Genomic DNA, 19,783 nt, shown 5'->3' on the forward strand with positions numbered 1-19,783 from the left:
GGGGGGCAGCTGCGAGCTCTGCCGGTGCCGGACGAGCGTGAGCTTTTGTCAGGGCAGGAGCCTGGCGCCGGGACACTCCGCTCACGGCTTACCGTGCGCGCCCGGCCGCACCGAGCCCGCCGGGACACCGCACCGGGACACCGCACCGGGACACCGCGCCCGCCCCGGGGCGGCGGCAGGCGGCAGATGCGGCCCCGGGCGCGGCGAGCGCTCCCCGCTGCCCGCCCCAGAGCCCGCCCCGCCCCGCCCCGGCCGTCGGCGGCGGCCCCGCCCCGCGGAGGGCCCCGGGCGGGCGGGCGCGGAGCGGGAGCGGGAGCGGCGGGAGCGGCGGGAGCGGGAGCGCGCAGGTGGCGGCGGGGCCGTGCGGCCGCCCGGGGGGGATGCGGCATGGCCGAGGCGCCCGGAGCCCCGCACCGCACCACCGGCTCCACCCTGCTGCACCCGCTGAGCGCGCTGCTGGGCATCCCGCTGGACCAGGTGAGGAGCGGGAGTGCCGCGGGCCCGGCGGCATCCTCGGCCGGCAGGGAGGGACGGCGGGTCCGTGGCTGTCACGCCGTGCCCGCCCGGGGGCCTCGCAGCAGCGGTAGGAAGGAGCGGCTTTGGGCGGGGGTCGGGCTGCTGTCACCGGGGAAGCGTTTCGTTTTTCCCGGCAATGCCTGGCGCTTCTCCTGCTCTCGCACGAAGTCGCTGCTGGATGCTGCTGGATGCTGTCAGTCACGGTGCTGGCTGACTGGGGCAGAGTTTGGAGCGCTTCCGGAGCTCGGGTGCTGGTCCAACCCTGGGAACCGCGTGGGGAGATGCGGGGTGCCCTGTAGGGAATCCATGCGTTCAGGCTCTGCTTTATGGCTACGGGACTGTAGAAGGGAAGCTCAAAAGCCGCTTCCAGCCTAGTCCAAGTGCCTGATGGAATCGCGAAGTGCATATATGGAGATAGGCAGAGCACACAGACACACAAGTGGTCTTCTGGGAGGGCAAATTTGCATTAAATCCTTCACAGCATCATAAATTTTAGGCTGTGGTGGTGTTTTCTAATTCTTAATAGTCTCCTAGTTAACTTTATCCCTAACAGGCAGAAAAACGTTGCTCTCCCCTACCCCCTGCCTTTTATTGTCCCTGTGCCTGCATGCACCTGCTGCCTTCCTGCGTTCTTTCAGTGACAAGGAAGTTCAGTCTGGAAGTTTGTGCTGGCCAGAAAAGGACTCCACCAAGCTACTAGGAGGCTGACCTGTGCTCTAAGAAACCAGGCAGCAGAGGTGTGCTTGGTAAAATATCAACAGAAGATTGAGATTTATTTGCTTTCTTCTGTTTGCAGAGTGAGTGGTGCTATGTGTCATTTTTTACTACTGTTTGTTTTTAAAGCTGAGTAAGGAATATGTCATTTTGTAGATTAAACTCCTTCATCTAACCATGCCAGTTTTCCCCTTTTTTGACAGAAAACAGGTTTTGATACAAGAAGAGAGATATGTTGCTCAACACTAAAACAGTCAAACAATAAAGGCCTGTAATTATCTGTGAGCCATTAGATTAGGAGAAGGCACATGAATAGTGATAGCTTCTATTTCGAGGTATTCCATGCCATGATTGATGAATACAGGAGCACTAAAGAAGCCAGGAGTAGCAAACATTTACCGTTCCAGCTTGTTTGTGGTGCCACAGTGTTCATACAGAGTTAGGCTGACTCAGTTCCCAAACAATGAAGTCTTGACAGACTGCAGTTTTTCTTTCTAAGCTTTCCAAATCTTGCTCTTCCATTCAGCTGAGGTGACACAAAGATGGTGTTGTCTGTGGAGAAGATTCTTCTCGTGCTCTTCTGGGCCTGAGGACGCCTCACTGTGTCTGGTTACGTGCTGTGTTTGTCCCTGGGTCTGGTCTCATGGGTGCTGGTGCTGGGCACTTCTGTGTTGACTGGTTTGTGTCTGAAGCCTGCAGCAGAAAGCAGGGACGTGTGCTCTGGGCTCAGCAGTGTGCCTGGGCTGTGTGAGTGTCCCTGAGCTGTGTGAGTGTGCCTGGGCTGTGTGAGAGTGCCTGGGCTGAGTGTGTGTGCAGGTGTGCCTGGGCTGTGTCAGTGTGTGTCCCTGGGCTGTGTCAGTGTGTGTGCAGATGTCCCTGGGCTGTGTCAGTGTGCCTGGGCTGTGTCAGTGTGTGTGCAGGTGTGTCTGGGCTGTGTGAGTGTGTGTGCCTGGGCTGTGTCAGTGTGTGTGCAGATGTCCCTGGGCTGTGTCAGTGTGTGTGCAGGCATGGCTGCTGTCCCTGCCATGATCCTGCTGCCTCAAGTGGCACAGGGCAGTGATGGTCCTGGAGGAACCCCCCTTTTCTGGGCTTCATCACACATTCATAGCTGCAATGAAATAGAACTTTCCTCACCTGAAAATCCCCTATTTTGTTGTCCCTGTGAGATAACGCCATCAATACTTTTCAAAAATTTTCCCCACTCCTCCTGCCCTGCTGCAGTATGCTGCTCCATGCTGAGCATCCAGGACTTCTGCTGTCCTGGGACAGGATATACCCACGTTGTGGGTATGTGTGGAAGCACTGTGCCTCCACTGTTCCCTCAAATCACATGAGTCTCAACTCTGACCTGCAGTGCTAAGGCCCTCAGAAGCAAAATAAAATCTTCTTTACATGACTCTTCTGCCAAGTGGATTGCTTCCCTTCCTCACAAGAATAGAGAATGTATTGCTGAGGCGGGGAGAAGTTTGGTCACTTGCTCCTCTGCACAGAGTGGAGCTCTGTATATGAAAGACAACTTTGCCAGATCTGAATCCATGTGGAGCAGGGGCTGGTGTTACAGGAGCCCCGTAGTGCAGTGCTGATGGGCTCTCTGTGCCTTCTGCTCAAAGCAGGGGAGGCATCTCTGCTTTGCCACTCTGTGTCTGCATCGTTGTGCTTAACCAGTTGGAGGGTGACAGCCCCAATCTCCCTCTGCTCCATGCAGCTGGCAGCTCCCCATGGCTGGCCCTGAACCTTCAAAAATGCCAGGATGTGCCTGGACAGCAAGAGGTAGAGGTGGAGTTTAGACCCTCCAGATCACTGTGATATGTGAAAGCCATATGTCTCTGTGTTAAATGGACAGAGGACTTGTCCCTTCTTTTATACAGATGATTTTCCATAAAAAATGTGCTATGAGAGAGATTTCACTCTATGTAAAAGACCAGAAAAAGTGTTGAGCTGAAGGTCTGAGAAATGAAGGTTGTAATCATTATCCTTTCATGGCTGAGGCAGAAAAGCTGTGGTAATGGTACTTGGAAAATGTTTAGTCATCTCAGAGGCAGCTGTTGTGTCACTCAATATGGGAAGCATGGATGACTGTGAAAATGTCGTTTTCCACATTGGTGGTTTTCTTAAGCAAAAAATTGAGACTTGGTTTTAAAAGCAGCCCAGAATTACAGAGGATGGAGCTCTTCTCTGCACCGTGTACCTGGCAGACTGCTCACATCTTGTTTAGGAGACAGTGCACTGCACAAGGACATAAAGGTGTTTTCTGCTTTAGATGCTGAAACAATCTTGATGTGTCAGCATGTATTTGCACATCTCTTCAATGGATGATTGATCTTTGAATTTAGCATTGAAATATTATTTTTAAAGAAGTGCTATATGTGGTAACAAGATTAATGATCTTGAAAGAGGATGAAAAGCCTCTCTGTGTTCAATTAATTCTCATATCTCAAGAAAGCAGACTTTGAAGTTTAGCTGACTTGTGTGCTAAAAATACCTGTCTAGGTCAATGATATACCTTCAGCAGCATTTGCAAAAGAATTTTGTGGTGGGTTTTTTTTTCATATCATGTATTCCCCAAATCACTGATGCTGGAATATCATCCCTCCAGTTTGCTTATACAATGGCTTTTGGAAAAGTATATACTTTTTGTTATACATGTCCAAAATCACCAATTTTGGGATATAGTCCTCTATCATAAATCAGTGAGATATGGGAAGTTAGACATTAAACTTTTAGTACTGTAATTTATGTAAACAAAGTGTGTGCATGTAAAAATACTGTGAAGAAATAAATATACTATTTCAAGCCATATTAAAAGTAAATTTAATGGCACTGTTTATTCATATGTTGTTTTACCATGCCTTCCTAAGCTCTAGGCATCTCTAGAAGTAATTCAGGCTCCGAGGGTTAAGACACATGATTAAAAAGTTTCACTTCCCAAGGTTATTTTGTAGTGCCCTCATATGCCAGGTTACTATTGCTTTAGAAGTAGCAACCCTAGTGCAAATGGTCAACTGCTGTATCACAAACCTTACATTTTAACAGGCCTTGTTACCCTGACCTGTTGTCAGACAGTACCAAGGCTGTTAACTCTTTGAGGGAAATAAGTTCAGAGGAAATTCCCTTAAAAAACTGTATGAGCATCTTCTCATGTTTATATCAGAGGGATTTTAATTTTGGTGTTTTCATTGATGAGGCTAGCCATGTTTCCTCAAAGAGGAAAAATAAAAAAGTCCACTTGAACTTAATATTGGCTTTGTCTGCTGGTAGGAAAGAAAAAATTTTCATTTTAATTCTTTCATTGCAGGTCATTTGCATATTTATATTTTGGCAGCAGTTTAAGTAAAAAAAACTAACTGTGGAGGGATTCTGGGACATGCCTCTGAATCTTGGGATAGTTGGAGTATGAAAAATGTCTTTTCACCATTCCTTAAGTTTGAAAAACTCTCTGCACAAAGTGTGCCGGTAAATTGGTTTAAAAAGGAGAAAGAAGAAAAAAGTATATGTATATTTTTTAACTTTTACAAAAAATCAAGGATGATTTTGTTAACTTTTTTCCTTAACATTTTTCTTTTTTTTTTCTGTCTGGCTTTAGTTTTACTTTTCTGCTTTCTGATTTAACTAGTCAGAAGATCTGTTAGCCCCAAGCATCTTTGCATAACTTTTCTTATCCAGTTTTTGGGCAGTGTAAAGTCAAATAAAAAACTAACTTTCTAGGAACTTAACAAACTTTAGTCTGTGAACTTTGAGGATCCTTTTATGGTTGTCAATAGAGACATCACAAAATGTAATGCTGAGGAAAGAAAGGTAATTTGTTACAGACCAAAGCGAGATAACTGAAGATGGAAGTTCATTAAAGATTTAAGCGGGGTTAGCATCAGGTTTTTAACTGAAAAAAGCTGCTCTGAAGCTCTGGAAAAAACTGTCATGGTTGGTATGAACTATGCTGCATTGCAATTTCGTAATGTCATCATTTTACAATTCAAAATTCTACATTTCCATTTTGAATTGCAGCAGTATTTGTTACATGAAATCCCTCCCTGCCTAACACATTCAACTGCAAAGAAAAAAAAAAGCCATGTAAATTTTAGTTATTTGAGGAGCAAAAAGAAAAAAAATGAAATTTGAATTCAACACATTTATAGAGAAAATATTACTTACATTGCCAAAACCAACTTTAATTTTGAGCCTTTCTGACTTTTGAATACTTAAGTTTTATAAAACTGTTTTCCTTAAAAGAAACCATTAGTTTCTTTATATAATGCCATGAAGGAGAAGGCATGATGTAAAAAACAGGAAGAATCTTGATGATTCTCATTTGGGTCCCCAGTTAAACAAGTGCTTGTGAACAGGGCAGTTCATAGTGCATTTGCAGTAAATCCAGTCTCTTGTTTCAGTCCCTTGTGCGAGGTCCAGGAGTCTGTATCCTCCTGGGACAGCAGTGTGATACTTTCTTCCAAAGTTTAATGTCGTCTCCAAAGCATTTTTTTTTTCTGCTCAGGTCAGCTATCACTAACAATTGCAATAAATACATATTCTCCTCTGCTTTGGAAATGTGTGCTGCCTTTTCCAACATGTTCTCACTGTGTTTGGCACTGCAGTCTTGAACCTTATGGCTGATGTCTTGATACTACGAGTGTAAATATTTCCACATCCCTCATGCCTTGAAAACAAAGCCTGTCCTATTAAGTTTTTTAATTTGGCAAGGGACAAAAGTGCAACTGGAATCAGCTGCTTACAATTTTCCCCTTTTTAAGCACTTTCCTTCTCATCTGAGTTAAACAAGACTGGAAAAATAAACGTTGAAGGGCTGCATGAAGCTCCCTGAAACCTTCCCTTTGCATTAATCATGCCAGCGCTGATTTAGTGGAGCTCTGCAGCTATTTTGAGAAAATCTCAAGTAGTGATGAAGACTCTTGGGCTCCAGCCTAGGGGAGTACAGAGCTGGCTCTGTGTTTTCGGGGGAGCCCCTGATGGCTGTGCATTTGCCAGCCTGGCACGGTGTTTAATCCTCTGGCTGCTCCTTGGCTCCTGTTCCAGTTCCCAAGGACGGGCAGCGCTGGAAGCAGCCTTGCCAAACTGCAAAGTGCTGCTGCTGGGCCCTGGGCAGGGCAGGCTGCACCACTGGGCTTGGCATTGCTGCAGGAATCCAACCTTTTCTACTTGTCCAAAATCAAGGAACAGGTAACATGATTTTTAAGGTCGTGTCAATGGGCCATATTTTGCTTTGGAGTGGAAAAAAAAAAAAATCCCTCTCTATGTTACTTAGTAGTTACAGATAACCTTGAGGGTACCAAACCTCATCTCCTGGATGCTTGGATAGTCTAGTCAGGGTCATTAAGGAGATCTTCCAGAAACTCAGCCTGCTCTTATAAGTACAGCTTGATGCAAAAGTTTCTACAATTATTTCACTAATAGTGGTAAAAGTGTTTATGTTACTATACAGCTCGGACCAGGAGTGTGCTTTGGGAAGGAATCCCTTTGCTGTCCCCACTGGGCACACTTCGGACACAAAGTGTCCCTGGAGCACCTACACAGGGTTCCTTTTGGGAATGTGAGGCCAGAGGGTGCTGCCCAGGGACCTGCATTGGCTCAGCTGCTGAGGGGCACACAGCCCTCGAGTCCAGCTCCTCTGACCTCAGGCCCTGCAGACAACGGAGGAGGCACCTCGCCCTCAGCTGCTTTGCTCTTCAGAGCTGTTTTTGCTCCACCTCAGCACGTGCAGAGATGGACAAGGTGGAATTCTCTGACCTTCATCTGGTGGTTCCTCCAGTGAGGAGCACTGGTCAGGCTTGTTTGGTCACTGCTGAATGGGGGGAATCCAGCCCACCCTGCACAGGGCTCGGCCAGGGCAGCCTCTGCCAACAGAGAGAGCAGCCCCTGGAGAGAAACAGCCCAGGGAAAGCCTTTGGGTGGTCCTTTCCCAAGATTGCATCATCTCCTTCTTATGACCTTGATTGGGAATGTTTATCTTCACCAGTCCTTTTTTTCCCCCCTGCTTAAAGCATTTTAAACAGCTTTTGCAAAATCACAGGTGAGCACAGATGCACAGCCAAAAGCACACATTCTGACATAAATGGTTTTTTTTGAAGTTTTTTGGATGATTTTTTTGGATGAGGTCTACTTACACTGTGTTGCGCCCTTAATGGAGTTGGGTGGAAATATTTTTTCTCTTGTGTTTTTGGCTTCCCTCATGAAAAGAAAATTCCAGGCTTTACAAAACCAGTCTTAATAGTGTGAGGAGAAAAACCCTTGTAAACATATTTTTGAATAAAATATGTTGAATCATTTACAAATTTCCAAAGAATTTGTTCTCAATCATTCCTCTAAATGTTAGTAAAATATCCAAATAGAAGACAATTTTTAAAACCCAAATCCAAAGTATTATCTAGACAGTTTTCCAGCCAGGAATTATTTTTATTTTCTACTTTAACAGGAAATGGTACTCGTTCTGAAAACTTTTTATAAAGTTAATCAATCAGTCTGTAGCACGAGTGTTGCCATGCTAGCTGGTCTGAGGCAAAACAAATACTAAACTCAAGACCAATTCTTCATTTCTCTATTTATGGTTGCTTTGTCCTTGTAAAATTTGGTGCTTACCTGGTGACAATCTGGCTGGATAGTGGGAGTTTTGCCTGTGCCCTCATGTCACACCCTGCAGTGTAGTGGGTGGGAAACTGGCTCAAAGCAGGTGAGCTGCCTGCCTAGAGGACTTCAGCAAAAAGCAAATAGACCTGAGTGTGTCTGGCTGCTAAGTCCCAGACAAAGAGCTGGCAACCCGATGGAATAGCAAGTTTTAAATTTTTGATCAGCGAGAGATTATATTCTGTGGTCTTCAAGTTCAGTGAGTGTGTCGGGTTGGGGACATCTGGGATGGAAAAGGGAGGCAAGAAAATACTCTTTTAAATAATTTATTTGGATTACATGCAGAATACTAGAAAAATGAAATAACATTTCAGGCCAAGAAACAGGCTTCAAAGGCTGACTGTCATGAACAGTGTTTGCTGCTTCCATAGGCCCTGGTCTTGTGACAAAGCAATTTCTTCATTTGTGGTTTCTTGTTCAAGTGCAATTTGGCCCTGGTATGCAGATAGGGCAGGAATGGGGAAGGCAAAATGACAAGGCAAAACCTGAAACAGTTGAGGACCCCCTGCTTTCAGTATTTCTTAAATAACTCCTGTGCTTATTTTCATGCTCATGTATTGGTTTTAAGTAAAACCTCTTATTTTTAAAGGATCACTGAGTAGAAAAGTTTTAATTTTTAACTCTTACATCTGGCTCAAATGATATTATAAACTGGTGAAAGTAAGTTTTTTTTTCCCTTTTACCAGTGTGAGGTAGTGTTAAAGAGAGTGCAGCAGTGGCTGTTCATCTCATGTGCACACACACAGAGGGCAGGTTCAAATCCCTGGCTCCTAGGGTTTGCACTAAGTATTTATACCAGCAAATTCCAGCTGATGGATCACTAATTTATCTGTTTTAGAGAGAGTTTTATAATTACTCTGTTCAGTCACAAGTGGAGTTTAAGTAGTCTGACATTTACACTTCTTATGTGTCAGGGTTTCTCAGGGTATTTTGCCAACTATGCTGTGTTGAAATTGGAAACAAAGTGTAGACAAATGGAGACAGTCACTGAGAAGTTAAAGTTCATTTTTTAAAAATTAAATTCAGTTTTTGATGGCAGCATTAGGTATCTACAGTGAGTTGTAGGCACTGTTAGGACCCACAGTTTTCTTTGCCTCAGTGTGTATGTTTGTCTTCATGCTAATTCTCTAGAGGCAAAAAATTGTGGTCTGTAGTTGCCACAGCAACAATAATACTGCACTCAGAGTATGGGTGGGTTTCCCCTACTTGGTACAAGAATGCTGAAAGTGTAGGCATATTGCTGTGAGACACTGTGAAATATGATAGACTCTTGAGAGAGAAAACACTTGTTTGGTTTTTGTTCAGAGAACATGATTTTAATTTTGTGTTACCTTTATTGCCACTTCTCTGATAGTGTGTTATTTCCCAATTTGCAAACCTAACATTGCAGAGAGAAAAATGGGCTCAGCAGTTTGGAAAATAAAGTTTCAGAGGTGTTCTACTGATGCTAATCAGTAAATAAGATGAGGACTAGAACAAAGAATGCTCAGGGCATAGTGACATAACTATATTTCTGTTCCATTGTGGTCAGTTTTGTCAATGAGAAGATGACTGTAGCTGTTCTTTGCCATGAACCAGGATGAAAACTGGAACTAGATAAAAGAGAAAAAATACAGGGTAAGCTTATTTTCTTAAACCTCCTAAAGCAAAGTGAAGGGACAGAGAAGTTTGCTTTAGAAATGTGACTTTTAAGAGGGATCATGGTGAAAGTGTTTGTGAGCAGCATGAAAGAAATGGATCTAGGCCTTAGAGTAATAGAATATATTGAAAGATCATTTAGCTTCAACCCTTATGCCAGGGAACTTCCACTAGGCCATGTTACTGAGAGCCCAGGTGGCCTTGAACACCTCCAGGGACAAGGAGTTCACAACTTTTCTGGTCAAGCAAAGAAGAGACTTATTCCCTTCTGTCTCCCAGTGTTTCTTCATGTTGAGAGAGACATGTGATAGGCTGCAGATTCAACAGTGATTAAAACTGGGGTGTTTTTCATGTGGTCCAGACCTGGCTGTGAAACCCTTTCAACAGGAGGCTGTGAAGGCCAAGAACTTGGCCAGGGCCAGAGCGGACTTGGATGTTTACATGAGTTTGTAGGGTAAGCACAGCTTAAAAGAAAAACCTTTTGGAGGTACCTGTTCTTTTGCTGGCTCCTTTCAGGGCTTGTTCCCCCTCCAGGCACTGGTTTCTGTCAGCCCTGCCTCTGGTGTTGCTGATGCCTTTGGGATCCCAAACCACTGCTGACAGTCCAAAGCATGGCTACTTCCATTATGGATGGCTGGCTCTGCTAGAGTCATCATCCCCTCCCAGACCTTGACTCATGCTGGATTTATTCCTTGAGTTTCTTCACATGGTGATAATATAGCAGGAAGCACCAGATCTCTGCATGGAAGATTAGCCAACACCCAGGAGAGGTCACTTCTCTCACATCCCACTTTCAGGCAGCCCCAGCTGCACCTGTCCTTCTGTTTATTAGTTTATATAAAAAGTAACTGGCTCCTTATATGTTTTGAAATGTATTCCCCTGTTGGGTTATCCTCTTACTTTTCTGTTCTGATTTTTAACTGCTGGGGGATTTTTGTCCATATGCTGAGCACTTCCCCTCTGTTCAGTTCATGCTGCATATCTTTAATGCTGTATTTGATAGTTTCGTGATCTGCATATATTCTTTGAATAGATTATGCCAGCAGGTGTCTGGTGAAGTCTGCCTTCATCCTTTGATAGGGTTCTGACATCCTGATCTGTAGTCTGTTATCTCTCTGTTTATCAGTCATACATTTTTATGTGCACCATTACCTCAGTCACCTAGGGGTCTCAGTCTTGTTTATTTTTTTGCCTAGATGGAGTTGAGTTAGTGTTTAAATGATTGTCAGGAGAAAATAGATTCTGTATCTGCCTTCTCTCTTTCCTTTTCCTTTGGCACTTCAGTTTCTGAGCACAGTCACTATTAAGGATGAGATACTTGCCCAGTTTTAGAAGGCCCTAAATGGCAAATGTGCCTGTTTGCTGTGTCTAGGATCGTGTTTTTGCAATGGCTTGGAGAATTTCTGTCTATCAGACGGTGGCCTCATTTATTTGCTGACAGGTGGAACTAGTGGCTTGTGGCCTGGAAAAGCTTCAGGTGGTCTTTGGGGACCCAAAGGCGTCCCTGGTCACCTCCAGCTCCTGGATCTCCTCTCTCTCATCCCATATAAACTCCGTGCTGCTCATTGCTTGGGTGTCTCCCAGCACCAGAGAAACTGAAACCCTCCCCACATCCGAATCTGCACCTTAGTGCTACAGCAGCAGTGGGAAGAACGCCATGTGCATTTTGAGATAATGAAGTTTGCTAAAAATCAGACCTGAAATGCTTTCTCAAAGTGCCTCTGAGATACCCAGATGTTAGTGGTATAAAACCTTGTGACAGGGAAGTGGAAATACATTTTGTATGCCAGCTGGGCAGATCGTGCAATGTCCTAGTTCTTTCACAGCATGTTTTTTTAGGCTTTATGTGTAAAGCACTTGCTTGAAAGGGAAATTATAATTGTTTATGCAACTTAAAGGATTGTTGAATTTCTTTTCCCTGGCTATGTTCAAATTCTTACAGTATTTTGAGAAGAGTTCATTTAGAGTTTTTGGAATTTTGTTGTTGTACTTTGTTTCTTGGATAATAAGTTGCCTGTCACATCACAGTAGCACCATCACTGCAATAATTTTAAAATGTAAGGACATTCTTCTCTTTTTTCCCTAACTGTTGAAGAGGAAAAAGTGAGACTTATTCCTGTTGCCTAAGAAAAGCAAGTTAAGTTTCTGCTATTGCTGACTCATAAGCATGGCAAGAATACAAAAATGCCATGATTAAGTAAAGGTGAGTTTTTTCCTCCTCATATCACAGTTATCTTTGGAAAATATCAATGTTGTAAACCAAAGCTCGGCTGCACTGCAGGCAAATAGAACTACAGAGCTCCAGTGGGGGAATTTGTAAAGAAGGCTTTAATGAGGCCAGGAATTAAATCTTTTTTTTTTTCAAATATAGTATAATGCAAATAAAATTAATTTATAGCAAAAGCCAAATATCTCTTTTTTGTTTGTTTGTTTGCATTTCTTTATTCACCAACTGACGCTTTATCATGCTGTGTGTTTTCCTGTTAGTTTTTGTTTTGATTTGGTTGCTAAGTTTGAAAACTAGGAAATGTGGGTTTTTTTGGTTTTCATTATTTGTTTGTTTAATTTGAGGGGGCAACCCCTCAAATTACTTCAGAGCATGCCTTTTTTGAAAGGTACTGATGATTTCCAAATATGTTAGTTTAGTGGTGGTTGAGATGTTTGACTTGTGCCAAGTCCTGAGCACTTGTCATCTCCAAGTTACTTGTTTTCAGTAGTGTCTGAAGCTGAGTGCCTAAAATTAGACATGCTCCTAAGTTCAGCTTTCAGAGATATTTGCTGTGGATGTAAGGTGCTTGTAACAGGCACAACTAAACAGCTGGGGTTATGTTCTTGTCTTTTTGCATGGTTCACCATCCAAAATCAATGACCATGGAGCGAGTATGCTGCAAATTCTGAGCAGGAATAAGGAAGGAGAAAAAAAGCCACGACAGGATATTGTCACTGTGCACATTTTGTTGGTGTCTTCTCTTCCTGCCATGGTTCTGAAGGGATTAAAAATAAATCTGCAGCCCACATAAAGGAAGTCTAGATAAAGATGTAATATATTGAAAAAAAAAGGGCAATAATTTTACTTTTAAACTGTAGAACAATAGGAAGGGCCAGTATTTTGTGGTTGTGAAAGTGAATATCTAGAGCTGGCAGTTAACAGAGGTTTGCAGATTCCACATGGTCACTGTAATAGCAAAGGAATTAAATGAAGATAATTGTGTTTGAATTAGTAAAAAAAGAAAAAAAAGCAGCACATACAAAGTTCTTTGGAAATAGTCTAAAAATGAAGAAAATAGCTATCTAGAAAATCTGCTGGCCAGCAGAATCAAGTGCCTTGGGGGAAATGTGTGACTCGGCAAGCTGCTGGAAAATATAAAGTTTTCATTGTTTTTGGAAGCAAAAAGAGTGAATTTTACTATCTCTTATGTTTGCAAATATAATTGTCTAAATATAAACTGAGTTTCCCAATTAAATGGTTCTGACTAAGGTTTACTGCCAAAAAATGTGATTGTGCATATATTTCCTGCCCTTGTGCCATGCTTCTTTTTTCCTCCATGTGTAAAACCTCTCTAAAGTGCATCTGGTTGAGGTGACTGAAAATTAATTCTAAAGAAAAAATAATTCTCTGCAGATTCACTGCTCATTTTCCCTGGCCCTCACTGCTGGCTTCCCAAAAGTTTTGTGTGTCCTCTTCTGCCGGTGGAAGGTAGCTGGGAATACTTTCTGTACCTCTTCCACCAAAATCTGTTGGCTGCATTACTGGAGAGGGTATGGTCTCCCTTTATTTTGCTAGGTTGGAGCATAAGACAGATCTTCACCTTTCCGTGTTGATGTACCCCAATATTGTGTTTCTGTGCTTGTGTGAAGTGTTTGCTTTGTTCCTTACTCCCTCTGCAAGGGCTGTTCCTGTGCATTTCTGAGACAGAAAACTGCTTAGGCAAGGAAGAGGGCAGGAAGAAGTGAGGTTTGTAGCACCTGCCTGGGGAAGCAGGAAACCGAATGTGTTTGGCTACACCCATTGTGTGGGAGCATTGTTACCCCAAAACTCTTCCACACATATCTAGCACTAGATATGCTCGTTTGCTTTTCTCCTGGCTGGCCCTTTTTTTTTTTTTTTTTTTTTTTTTTTTTGGTTCATTTGGTTTTAGGTTTGTGTTTTGTTTTGTTTTATCCCAATTTTGTTTCAGGCACCTGAAATTAGTGTAGAATACCAGCTTCTGGAATATAAAACCTTTTTATGGTGTCTTCAAGTGTTAAACCAAAAATTGAAGCACAAGAAGCTATGGGTCATTTTTGAAAACTTCATTTCTTACAACTAAATGTAGTCCAGTTTCACAATCCAGGGATTTCTTTTTGCTTCTGGTAAAGTTAGTGTGTGTAGTATAAATACTGTTTATAAATCTGCACTGTACATTTCTGCATCTAAACTTACTAAACTTAGAGTACTTTTACAGTACAACTACCTGTTTTAGAGTTATGCTTCAGAATTTGATGAATTCCATCCTAGAATTGCCTTTTTTTCCTCATTAGAATGAAAAGAAATTTAGATGGTCAAGCTCTGCTATTGAGATGAGTGTAAGGACAGATAAAATCTATCCTTTTCTCTAGCAAAGTCCATGCATAAACTTTTTAAGCACATCCTAATGGGCTAATTTTACAGCGCCCTTGTTTTAAGTTCCTATGAACATGCCTTGGTATTTAAAGACAGGATGTTCCAGATTTTCTGTGTTTAAGGGCCTAATAAAGTGTTACATAATACCATTGCAATGCCTGAAAAGTTTAGTCTTTGATCAAGCCACTAATTCCAAGGATAATGTGCTTAAATTTAGCACAGAGCAGACAGTTTCTACAGTGGGGAGAAAAACCAACTTTCTTTTGGCATAAAATAACCTGTCAAGTTGGCACTTTTTTCCCCTTACTGATATTTGTTTCTTTCTGTTGTGTGCACTTACTGGGACATCACTGGGCTAATGAGAACAAAACTGCTCTGTTTATATTGGTTTGTTTTTTTAAAGACCACTGACATTTTTCTATAGAAAAGGAACTGAAAATAGAATTGCACAGACATTGCAGCAGCAAGAATGGGGCAAGTTATTTTAGATGTGCCAGTTCCCATTCTACTGACGGATTGCACTTTAAGCCTACTGTTTTATTTTTAAATTGATGAATATGTGCAGGCTCAAGGCTTTCATCTGGCCTGAAAGTTAAGTGTGTTGCTGAATTGGGACTTTACAAACACTGCTATAAGGATCCTGCTATCCCTGCCTTCAGGCAAGCCCCGTTGGTATTTGGGGAAGATAATTTACATTGAAGTCACAGAAGGGTGGTTGGGTAGACAAACATTTGTCTGTATTCCATCTTGTGTTTTGAATAAATCAGCTGTGTACTTATCAGTTACACAGACAAAATGAAAAGGTGCTTGGCTTACTGTGTTTTGTTCTAAGTTTTTAAAAACTAAACATTTAAATGTGGTGGGAGATAAATCAGGTCTGTGTTGATGCTGTTCTTAGTGCTGCTTCTTTGAAGTTATTCACTCAAGAATGCAGATGTAGAAACTGGGCTGAAATCTGAGGATCAGTGCTTGAGGCTGGCAAGCTGAATCATGTCTAATGAGACCTGTCTTGGTCCTGCTTCCCTTTTGGTGCTCTGGTGTCCATCCATTGTCTGTGGTGGATGAAGGGACACACTGTTGTGGATTGGGAGCTCAGCAGTGCTCTTGAGAGGGGGTGTGGAAATACCTGTTTGGGATTTGGGGCATTCATCACACCTGAAAAGACTAGCTGGGGTCAGCTTCTGTTACCTAAGAATCCCTTTGTGAGAAAAAGGTGGGGAAGTGGTGTGTTTAATGATTATGGAAGACGAGGATCCAAGCTCCAGATAGATGCTAAGCCCTGCAGGTGGCTTAGAAAGAGAGGGGGCAAGCAGTGCTGTGGTGTTCTCTCCCTGGGAACTTCTTAGAGTTCTAGGGACTCTGGGAACTTCTTGGAGTTCTAGGGACTTTCAGAGAAGGCTTTGCTGGGACTCAGGTGTCTGCTTTGTTGTATCTTACCCTCCTGGATTAGTTGTCTTCCTTGTTTCTGTTAGTTTTCACTTAAGCACCTCTCTCCTAACTTTACATATGTTTAAGTGGGGCCTTCTGAGCATACCTGACAGAAGAACTGGAGTGATGGGGTGATGTGGTGATAGAGGGCAGATGGTACAAGATGCCATCTTTCCTATCAGAAGTTCTTGATCCAGGCGACTCTTTTGTGAAGAAGCAAGGCTGGTAGTTCTGGTATCGGGTTTTTTGCTTGCTAATTTTGTTGGGATTTTTTTTTGGTGTGCCAAACTTCTTGTTTGGATAACAACATTTCAATCCTCTTTTCCTTTTCTTATTAAACTACCCTCTATACTCTGACCTTCTAGCTGTAGTTCTGCTTTTAGACACGTCTGACACGTAATACTATGAAATACCCCACCTGCACAGAAGTATGTAAAATTATTCTTTTTAAGTATTTTTGGACTTAAGGTACTGTAATTAGTTTGCTGCCTCACTGCTGAGCAGTCTGAAGAAGCAAGACATCTTCTAATAACCTAGAGGCATTCTGGTTTAAAAAAACCACCAGGATGACTTAAGGCTCCAGATTGTTTGATTTTCCTGCTGTTCCTATTACAGGTAGGAATTAGCGCTGACTATCTTAGATACAAGGGAATTTCATCATTTGGCATCACTTGCTGAGAGAGCAGTAATTAATGACGTACAGGTAGTGGCAGAACATTGCTGCACAGAATGATCATTGCTTAAACATCTGTTCAACATACAGAGTCATTATAGCTCAATGTGAGGGCTGTTGACAATGAGCTAAAGCTGGTTTTGGATCAGGTCCACGTGTTAAATTTATCAAAGGTAAGTGTATGGGAGTGTGACTTAGCATTATGATGTAGATTTGACTTCTCAAGCTTACTTTTGACTTAAATGTTTTTCCTTTAAAATTTTTGATGACTCAGGGTTTAATCTATAACTACATTTTGTGTCCTGCTAGTGATTATTCTGCTAGTGGTTTCATAGACGTAATCCAGAAAGAACATCTGTTTCAAGTTTACAGTCTAAATCATGGAAGGATATTTGACCCTGTAAGTAGGGAAACAGAATTTACCCAGGAAAACAGCACAACAAGCCAAAATATTGTCAGTTTTGTATATTCTACTTCACCAACTCCATTTTCTGCATCCAACTGCACAAAAAATACCAAGGCTATAACAACTTAGTGCTGCTTCTGAAGAGGACAATAATCTTTAATTAGTCATGCATACACGCTTTTCTCTCTATGTCTCTCCCATGACAGAAATTCTGTTTTCAAGCCTTTGCTTCTGCCCCACCAAGATCTTCCATAGGACTCCTACAACACAAAGCCAGAGAAACAAGTTGTTTCTGTGTAGTTCTGGAGATGTGACATGTCAGCAGTGAAATCAGTATTTCCCCAATGTAAGTTAATTTTTCTCCCCTCTGATCCGTGCTGATTGCAGTCTGCAGTGCCTGGCTATGAACAGAAGATACAGCGTCCTGCAAGTGACAGTCAGTTCTGCTTCCTTTACAAATAAAAGCCTCTTTGTGCTGGCTCCCAGTGCACTGAGTTCTGTGCAAAGCAATACCACTGTGGGCAATAAGGGGAACTGCATGGACTGAGTTACACAAATCCTTTTCCTTCATGGAAGCCTGGGTCAGAACTCTAGCAGTGGGAAACTTGACATGGTCTCTATGGTATTGCCCTCATTTTTGGAGATGCTTGTCATCTCCCTGTGTAGAGCTGAATGATCTCTGCAGAGGATATTTGTCCTTATGGTTCATAAAAATAGTCTGGAAGATCAAAATATTTTGAGAAATTTCAGCAAGTATCAGATATCTTTGAGATCTGATTAAAGACTATTCCATCTCTCATTCTTAACACGCCCCTTCTAAATATCACACTTTTGATGTTATGAAACGCTCTAATAACAGCAGGTCTGTTTTTCAACATCAAAATAGAAATGTCTCCTGCAAAGTGAACTTAAATATGTTGTTTGCCAGGTGTCTTTGGTTATATGTGCAAAATAATCTTTTAAACGTGGAAAACAAATTACTGCATTTCTGTAGCTCTTGCTTTATTCTTTGGAAGAAAGGCATCACCCTGGAAGATGGGCCTGATCTCTGGCAGAGTGGAATGCTTTGTAATGGCATTCCCTTTCCAAAATACTACCCAAGCACTGTTGTACTCCACAGACAGTGGTTTGACTTGAGCTGCTACTGCTGGCAGTAGTTTCTGTTAGCAAGGTTCTTTATGCTTTTCAAAATACTGAAAAGAGCTGTCTGGTCATCTGCGGTAAGTCTGTGAATAGAGGAGAAAGTCTAATTTATGATAAAACCTTGTCGCAATCTTCTAAAGTAGTGCTTCGAAGCTCATTAGTACATGGCAACAGAGTATCTTCACCATGAGACGTAACTTCGTCTTTATACTGAACCACCCTGAGAGGCCTCTATTCTTACACTTTTGTTCAGCAAATAAAATGCAGATTTAAACCTTTGCTCTCTCATTTGGCTGGTAAATCCAAGGCCTGGAATAAATTAGAGGCATCTTCTGCCATATCTCTAACCTGACTGCATCATCTGCTACATGTAGAAGCATGGACCTGGATGCTGGCTGGGAATATTCTGACAGCCTGGCTGTGCTCAAACACACTTGTACCTCTCTCTGGAAATGTGTAAATGTGCAATATGCCTGGTTTTCATCCACAGACTGTGCCCTTGAGGACACACCAGCACCCTGTCATCAACAAGGGGCAAGTTAGCAGTGTGACTGCTTGTAGTGATTGCCAGAGTAACAGCTTTAACAGGAATTTTGCTTACAGAGGATGGTCTGATTTGGGTAATGGACTTAATTGGCATTTGGAGCTTGGAGAGAAATGTGTGGTCAATTTGTTATATCCTCCTAGATTTCTGGGAAGTGAGGTCAAATTTTCTGCAAGCCTAAGGGAGGAAAAATGTAGTAGAGGCAAAAGAAAGTATTTCTGTGGTCAGAACTGAATGCAGGATATTTCCTTCTGATACTTAACTGTAAGGAAAAGGTTAAAAGCCCTAAAATAAGAGGCTATGTGTTTGTACTCAACTATCTCTTCCTAGAGTGTGATCTAGTAACTCTCAACTATGTATTGCCACTTTTTCAAACAGGGAGATTTGCAGATGCAAGGTTTATGGGCTGAGCAGAACTGAAACTTCCTGAAATGAGTTATCAGTAGCCTACCTTCAACTACAAGAAGTAGTGACCAAAACTCTTGGTAATGATTTGGTATAAAGGTGTATAGTCAGGTTTTGTCCCCTCTCATATTTTCTGTTTCCTATCTCAGGAATTTCTAGCTAGGAAAGACACTTTCTCTTTTCTCCTTTTAAGATTTTTGTGGGATTTTTTTTTTCAGTAATTTTTCAGTGTACCAAGCAACACTTTACCTCTCTCTTTGGAAATCCTCTATGGCTCCATGGCTTTCCTGTTATAGAGATTTGACAAGTTACTACTTTTGTTTGAGGTTTCTTTTTTCCTCCTCAGCCTTCACCATGGAGCCAGTTTGCTCCCAACGCAAAAAGTGATAATTGCTCCTATTCAGTGTTATTGACATCAGGCTCATATCCTGCAAAGGGTGAAATTTTTAGATGCACCTATTTAACTCCAGGTATTTGGAACCTTTATATTGTGATTTGCCAACTAGCATTTGCCCTTAGAAGTGCTCACTTGCAAATGGTTAATTGGATCAAATAAAATACTGAGCAAAAAATGGTTTGGATTTCCTCTGAGAGTGGTTAGGAATTTGAGGAGATGACTTTGCTACGTGAAAGGCCCTGCCTGTTGATGGAGATGACTGAAAAGATGGCTCCAAATCCCTAGGAGTTAGTGCTTCCCCTTCACACAGCACCAGTCCAGTGTTTGCCAGGTTTCATCCTGTTAAAAATGGGAGAAGATACAAAGGCTCAGGACAGATGGGACTGACCTTTTATGTGCTTTGAGGGATTGGATTGCAGCACAGTCCAATAGGGGGATCTTGAAACCACTGTGTTTGGCTATTCTTGCATCAACATCATGGGTGCTTGGTGGGTTGGTTTGACCTGATTGCTAACTTTGTGTAAAACTCAGATTTGCTATCTAAACATTGCTGCTGAGTTATTGCTACTACAGAATTTGAAAGAATACAGGGAGGAACTACAGTTTATTTTTTTCCTTTGTTGTTCATACCTGCTCTGGAACCATCAAGCCTTTTAAAGTTGAGACTAATCAAGAATTAAAGG

At 42.4% G+C, this 19,783-nt stretch overlaps 1 protein-coding gene across 1 annotated transcript in view; it reads left to right on the plus strand.

The window, feature by feature from the left end:
- The first annotated feature begins 387 nt into the window (after positions 1–387).
- The window catches only part of MBOAT1 (membrane bound glycerophospholipid O-acyltransferase 1), a 57,446-nt gene continuing 38,050 nt past the window's right edge, over positions 388–19,783 (plus strand). Inside the window, exon 1 of the mRNA XM_074542868.1 lies at positions 388–477. Within this exon, the coding sequence (XP_074398969.1) occupies positions 388–477 (90 nt within the window). The remainder of the gene's footprint in view (positions 478–19,783) is intronic.

The sequence above is a fragment of the Zonotrichia albicollis genome, chromosome 1 (assembly GCF_047830755.1).
Source record: "Zonotrichia albicollis isolate bZonAlb1 chromosome 1, bZonAlb1.hap1, whole genome shotgun sequence".
Classification (NCBI taxonomy): domain Eukaryota; kingdom Metazoa; phylum Chordata; class Aves; order Passeriformes; family Passerellidae; genus Zonotrichia; species Zonotrichia albicollis.